Source organism: Pygoscelis adeliae, unplaced genomic scaffold (genome assembly GCF_000699105.1).
Source record: "Pygoscelis adeliae isolate BGI_AS28 unplaced genomic scaffold, ASM69910v1 Scaffold420, whole genome shotgun sequence".
Classification (NCBI taxonomy): Eukaryota; Metazoa; Chordata; class Aves; order Sphenisciformes; family Spheniscidae; genus Pygoscelis; species Pygoscelis adeliae.
This window is the reverse complement of record NW_008823871.1, coordinates 574,155-580,973: the sequence shown is the minus strand read 5'-3', so window position 1 is coordinate 580,973 and position 6,819 is coordinate 574,155. Positions and strand designations below refer to the sequence as shown.

At 47.7% G+C, this 6,819-nt stretch overlaps 1 protein-coding gene across 1 annotated transcript in view; it reads right to left on the bottom strand.

The window, feature by feature from the left end:
* BAHD1 (bromo adjacent homology domain containing 1) overlaps window positions 1-6,819 on the bottom strand; it is a 13,180-nt gene that overhangs the window by 1,851 nt on the left and 4,510 nt on the right. The window contains exons 2-5 of the mRNA XM_009333640.1: window positions 5,771-6,132; window positions 3,627-3,786; window positions 2,551-2,627; window positions 46-137 (exon numbers count right to left, since the gene is read on the bottom strand). Of these exons, the coding sequence (XP_009331915.1) occupies window positions 46-137; window positions 2,551-2,627; window positions 3,627-3,786; window positions 5,771-6,132 (691 nt within the window). The remainder of the gene's footprint in view (window positions 1-45; window positions 138-2,550; window positions 2,628-3,626; window positions 3,787-5,770; window positions 6,133-6,819) is intronic.

Below are 6,819 nucleotides of genomic sequence, written 5' to 3'. Positions count from 1 at the left end.
AGATGAAGGTCTCGGGGACGGCAGCAAGTTAAGAGCACCACCTACCTGCAGTACTCTGCAAAGGTCAGCACGTAGCATTTCTCCTCTATGCAGGCAACACTGTTTTCATCCTGATGCCGGGATGCAAAGATCTCATTCTGCAAGAGAAGGAAGGAAGAGGTCACCCAGCTGGCCAGGAGCCCCAGGGAGGTAGGGCCAGCTCCACACCTTCACCCATCACCTTAAAGGGGAGTCCACCAAAGCATGCTCATAGCAGATACTCTTTAGAGCCAATATTTCACATAATCCAGACATCTTCCAGGTGTTTTGGGACCTATTTATAGTGTGCACCAGAATTTTATCCAGCGACACGTGAGCAAAGCATTAAGAGTTCTCCCATCGTTTAACACTGCCCAGCACACTTTGTGAGGCCAAGTGTCCAAATCCCACACACTGCCAACATTACAAAAGCACTTCAGCAGCAAGGCCACTACCAGCTACACCACTCAGCCTCCTCTTTCCTCCTGGGGATGACAGACAGCTTGTAGCCACCGCTGGGAGGTGTCCCAGGAGACGAGCTTTTGCAACGCTGCACTGGAAAAAACAAAAGCAGCATTTTGAAAGCACTACTGCGATGCCTGGGCATGACAACGAGACAGGTAAGAGGGAGGAAGGCTGGGTCCATCACGGGAGGTACTGCAGAGGCTCAGAAAGAGAAAAACCCCTCCAAGAGGTGCCTTCGCTCCAGCTTATCCAAAATCTGTCTTCGTGCAGACTCCACGTGGAAGGAGCCTTCAGACCGCATCCAGAAAACCTGGTGAGCACTGCTCCTGCAGGCAGGAGGTCGGAGCACTCCCCACCCACGCATTCCTCCGTGCTCCTAGGAACGTTCTTCATTCATTTTCCTTTTCCTGTGCTAGAAACCCTTCCAATTCATTTGTACAGCTAAGAATTGAAATGGAAGTTGTATAGCACTTTGCTGTCTTTACTACTACCCTTTGACACACAACCAGTCTTTCTAATCCATCTCTATATCAAAGCTCAAGGAATCCCTTCTTTTCCAACCCTTTCCTCATCCCAATTCAATTAAAAAGGCTGGTTTAGTGAGGGAAGTAGCAATAGCCTTTTTTCCCAGGGTAATTTAGGAAACTTGGCTCTGCAGCAGGCAGGATTGGTTAGAGATGGGGCAACCCAGATGGAGCCATTTGAAGGAATTTCAGGTGTGGTTAGATCAGCAGAGATGATCTCTGGGAATAAGGATGCTCTGCACAATTACCTGCAGGCTTTGTTTCTGCTCACAGCCCCGAGGAAGGAGGCTGGAAGGAAAGACTCACAAAAGGGTCACCGTTTGGGGACTTGCTTAATCAGAGAAACTGAAAGTGGCACACCTCGCTTCTGCACGTTGGGGTTTTGGTCTACTCCTTAAATCAAAACTATCTGAGTCATCTTTGGCAAGCCCATCCCAGCTACTCAGCCCAAATGGCACTCTCCCATTTGAAGTCTTGTGTAATTAAGCAGGTGTGCGAAGAACTGGCTTAATTCCTCCTGGCCAGACTACTGGCGCTCTCTACACTGCGATGCAACCGGCTCGAGTCACACTTCATTTATGGACCAGAAACCTACAAGGTAGGACATTTTGGTTTAGAAACTCATCTGTGCCCTGCAAGTCAGGCAGGTACAATTCCCCGGCTGTCCCCCCGTCCTGCTCTCACCCGCTCCCTCCCCTTTTATTAAAAAAAAGTAAAAAAGGAAAAAAGGCACCGAGTATTTTGGTGGGCTGAAAACGGCAGTAAATTCTCCATCCCCAGTTTAAAAACAGCTTGTTCTGTCACCCAACACAAGCCCATGCAAAGCAGAGCAAGGTGTGAAGTCATAATGATTCACACATTTTTCCTTTTAAAAAGCAAACTCTATTATACTGGCACAACATCCTCAAGTCAGTCTAATTCTCATCATAAATCTGTACAGGGGAAGGATGATGCATCCACGTTTCTGCACAAACCAAACAAGTTTCTGGAGTTTAGGAAGCAGATTAAGGGATTTATGATAAAAAGGCAGCACATGATATAGGTCCTCCAATGTCCTGCAGAATTGCAGCAGGAGCTTTTGCATTGAGCTCTGCGTCTCCGGGTGAGTTAGAATACCCTTTTTGAAAGGCGTTTGATCTCGATTCAGTACAAACTCACTCCTCCTTACTCCTAAGGTAGCAGGCAAAACAACTTTTCACTTAACGCACAGGATTTTCTCAGATTAAAGGGAGAAACATTAAAACTTACACAGAGGCAGCCACGTAAAGAACGCAGCAGCTTCTGTTACAGCCCAGAGCTCCTACACATGACAATAAATAGGGGAAAAGCCCATATATAGGACACCACCACTCAACACATCTGGCAACAGCTGCATCACAGCCAAGAGCGCGCTCCATCTTACTCAAAACAGAAGCTCAGCCCCCTGAGTTTGAGGCCACCCAGGAACGCAGGGAGCTACTCGGGCTAATCCCCTCTTCCTGCAGAAATACAGACATAGCAGGATACCCTCGCCCCGAGTTTCGCATCCGGATGGATGGCTCACCTGGTGCATACTGGGATTGCGGCCTCCCTGAGTGTGCTCCGGTCTGTAATACCACAGGAGGCTCATCATCAGCTCCCCTGCAAGAAGATTTATTAAAATATGTCAAGCCTCAGTTTTCTCGTAGCGTTTTCCCACTAATATCCAGCTTCCTCCTCCTGCTTCACCCCTTTCATTCCCATAGCGCTCACGTAGAGGCAGCTGTGCCGCGATAAATATTTCATGCTGAACTAGGTGTCCTTTTGTTACAGCAAGAAGCTGCATGAAGTCGGTCACATTGCCACTCCATTACGCCTTCACCTGCTTCTACTTGTGTTACATCGTCACAAAGAGGTCAGTTAGGCACAGCAAACAAAAAAAAAAGAAAAAAGATACAAAAATCAAATGTTTCCATCTGAAAAAAGCATCCATTCAGACCGCAAGCTGGAAAAGATGCTCATCCAAAGCTCGGTACTTGCAGCATTAACTCCCAGGTTAGTGCCAGAACTGCTGTCACAGGATGACATGACCAAGATGGGCCTCACCACACGTTGATCACTTCTTTTACACGTAACTTTTTTTTTTTTACTTTTAAGACCTGTACTTTACATTTGGCACAGCTTCCTTGGCTCAGGTATCGCTAGTCAGACACAGGGCCTTAACATCAAAACCACACTACTCCAATCACCACTTCTACTCGGGTCCCATCAAGAGCTTCTGCAGATAAGCCCGTGCTCCACAGCAACTCCCAGCCCAGATGTTGGAGAGAGCATTTGAGTAAACAGCAGCTCCTGAGATGTCTGTTGCAATAAAATAATAAAGGAGATCGTTGCTAAGATGGGCACTTGGCAGATATTATGTGCTTTCACGACCAGGAAGATTTTGATTACCAGTCCCAGGCTAGCGATTAAAGAGCATTTCAGTTCCTGGAACAATCCGAACGAAAGCCGTGGAGCTAATCTCTTCCTCTTCATCACCCAGTCTGGCAGCAGTGCAGTACCCTAACAAGCTTGCAGCTCTCCCGAGATCCACCACTCCCCGGTTCCAGCTCACCCTCACCTGTCAAGCACAGAGGCAGTACATACTGTTTTGCACAGTACCTGTTTTGGGGTCTTCCCACAGTGCCGATATCTTCGCAACGTATGGCATAGATTTCTTCCGGGGTCCTGATTTCAAGAGGACAGTATCTCGTACCCGGATAATCTCCCCATCTCTCTCCACAGCCTGATAGCTCTTGCGAACAGCCGGCTCTGGTTCATTCTATAGCATTAGAACACACACAAAAAATAAAGCAACCTGAGCGTACAGGCAAAGAGTTAGTTTATTGTTTGCTATCCCAATCCTTTGGTCCTGCTGCAAATTAAAAACTCGCCTAAGTCTACTCAGAGATAAGTGCTTCCACTCCAACAGACCTCCGAGAGAAGTCATACAGCTAAGACCACTCGTGGCATCTCTATTCCCACCAGGTTAGTTTACAACAAACATCAGATCAAACAAATTACTTTTTCTAAGGGTTCGGCATTCATAGGTAAGGAAAGTTCACTGAAGAATAGCATCCAAGGGCTCGCAGGTCATACATGGCCACCGTTTTCAAATAAAGCAAACACACAACTATTTCTCCTACGTAGTGCTGGCAGTAAGGAGCAGCTCACCAGCGGGACAGCAAGACTCACAAAAGCACTTATTTCTGAAATTAATAGCCTGATTTCAAATTAAAAAACAATTGCTCCTTCAATTCTGCATGCAAAGACCCAACCTTCAGAAAAACCACCATTTTATCTGCCTACCTGTAGGTGTGCATTTCCTTCATATTCAAAGGCATGGAAAATTAGGCATATTTTGAATGCTATGCATTTCTCTGATACAAACATTGTAAGAAAACAAATAAAACATGAAAAATTTCACAGGAACAGGGCAGGGAGTGGCAGGGAGGCTGTGGCATAAAGCCTTCCTTAACGAGATTGCTAACGTTTCCTTTGTACCCTCTAACATTACAAAATAATCACTTTTTGGACTATAAATTGGGGAGGGAAGGGGGGGGGGATTTTATTTTAGCTCCAAAAACTCATTTTGGAATGCCTGAGCAGGATGGGTTTAACCTCCTGCCAGATTGCCCAGGCAAAATCGGAAGCATTACGCGCCAGGACTTAAGGAGATTAACGGTGCGCTGCTCCTTTCAAAGTGTCAAAGTCTGAGCGATGGATGCAAGAGGCCCGTCTCGGGCTTCATCCTTGCACAGCCCTTGGTACCTGTACACAGCCCTAAGAGCTGAAGCTACAAAACCCGTCCTGGATGATGCTCTCAGCAGCTCGAGGTTATACCACCGCACCAAGCGGCAGCACAGACGGGTCCGCTTGGACCACAGCTCCCCTTGCTGCTGACATTTACTGCACGCAGTTCAAGGCCTTGTCCCACCTTCCCAGACAGCACGTGGGTCCAGATTTCAAGTCCACAGCTCGTATGTTTTAACGACATGAAGGATATTGCCTTCTCTCTCAATTGAGGTGGACTTTACTGTAGTTAATCAAATTTTCTGGCAGGAAATCTCCCATCCTGCAGGAGCCAGTCTCGGCCCCTGAACACAACAAATGAGAAAGTACAGACAAGAAATTCCTGAAGGAGTGACCGGCCATGTCACCAGGTAAGTTACAAGAAGGGGGATACTGGGTGCTAGAAAAATTCCATCTGGGAGCCAGGATACTGTCTCAGTCACCTGTGCTCTCTGGGAGATCCCTGCGGGGCTAGAGAGACCATCAGTGAGAAGAACAACCTCATGAGAGCTACCTTTAGACAACCGCTCCTTATAACAAGGCTAAAACCTCCCTCGTTTCCTCAAACAGGTTTGCCCTAACCCAGGAGGAAGGAGCTGGAGGACGATCTCTCTGTAGGATGGACTCACAGGTGCAACAGGTGCCACCCTTGCAAATGCTGAAGCCAGAAGTATTCATCATCATGGCATTTCAGCTGACGCTAGCACAGGAGTAGCAGGTTTTCCTTCCTTTCCAAACTGCCTGTCATGCCGTGCAAGGTAATAGCAGGGCACATGAGAAAAACAAAGCCAACAGCAGCTCAGCCAAAAGGCACTATTTTCTTGTCCGAGAGGTTCTAGATGGCATCTAGTGACCACCTCCGCCTTGCAGCGAGACCCAAAACGCTCTCAAGCCTTCATGATCTTAGTCCATTGAAGATGCACAAATGGGTATAAGCCATACACACACGGCAAACCAGCACTCCAGACACCTACCACAACGTAGACGGCCTTCTCGCAGGCTGCGCCAACGGGTATCCAGCCATTGGTAGCTCTCCGCCTGCTAATGCGTTGCTGCTTTGGATGGGAATGACCTCCCGCTGCTTTGCTGTCAGAGGCATGGAGACAGCCCGTAGTATTTCGGAGACCGGATTTGGAGCCGCTGGGAGGCTTTGAGCTCTGTGGACATTCTCGGGCCATGGTCTGAGGGTCAGAGTTGGGGGTCTGCAGATGAGGAACGGGTTCTGCAGCCGGTGGCACGCTGGGTACAGGACATCCTGAGAGCGGGTGGGCAGGTGACGCGGGGTGCCCTGCCACAGGGATTGTGAGGTTCAGCTGGTCCAGAGACTTGCAGCCTTCTAATAGAAGGGAAGAAAAGAGGCATGTATCTCATTTGAAATATAAGACGACTACACAATCAAGACTGTCCCAAACTACCACCGCTTTCCCCTGACGTTCCCTTTATTGCATCATAGCAGTAAAGACTCTTCACGTTGTAATTTCATTTTGCACTGTCACTGGATTCTAAAAGCAGAGATATTTCTAAGCCTACGATGCTCCAGTATGTTGCTGCCGATGACACTGCACTACAACAAACCCATCTGAAATCCCCCAAAGAAATGCCAGCCAGTAACACACATAAGGCTGGCCAGTGCCCAAAGCAGTTCCAGCCTGTCAATATGTATAAAAGAAATAAAAGGCTTATCAAAATGATGGGAAGGATTAAACCACACTAGCAGAAGCAGCCAACTTCTTTCAAAAAGCCAAATTCTACTAATCAGGGAAAATTGAGAAGATTCTCCAAGTTAACTCCAGAAATATGAAACAATGTGGAACGAAACTATGTAAGATGATGCACACTGCTGCTTTCAGCAAAACCGCGTCCCTAAAGCGGACGCGTTAACCACACAGGTTAGTAAGTCGGCTGACGCTGCCTCTCAAAAGCATCCCAGAACACCTCACACCGCTCCAGGAGTCACAAAACAAGCCCTCAACCCAGGCCAACGTGTCCGACAGAAGAGCAAGTCGGATTTGAATTACCTACT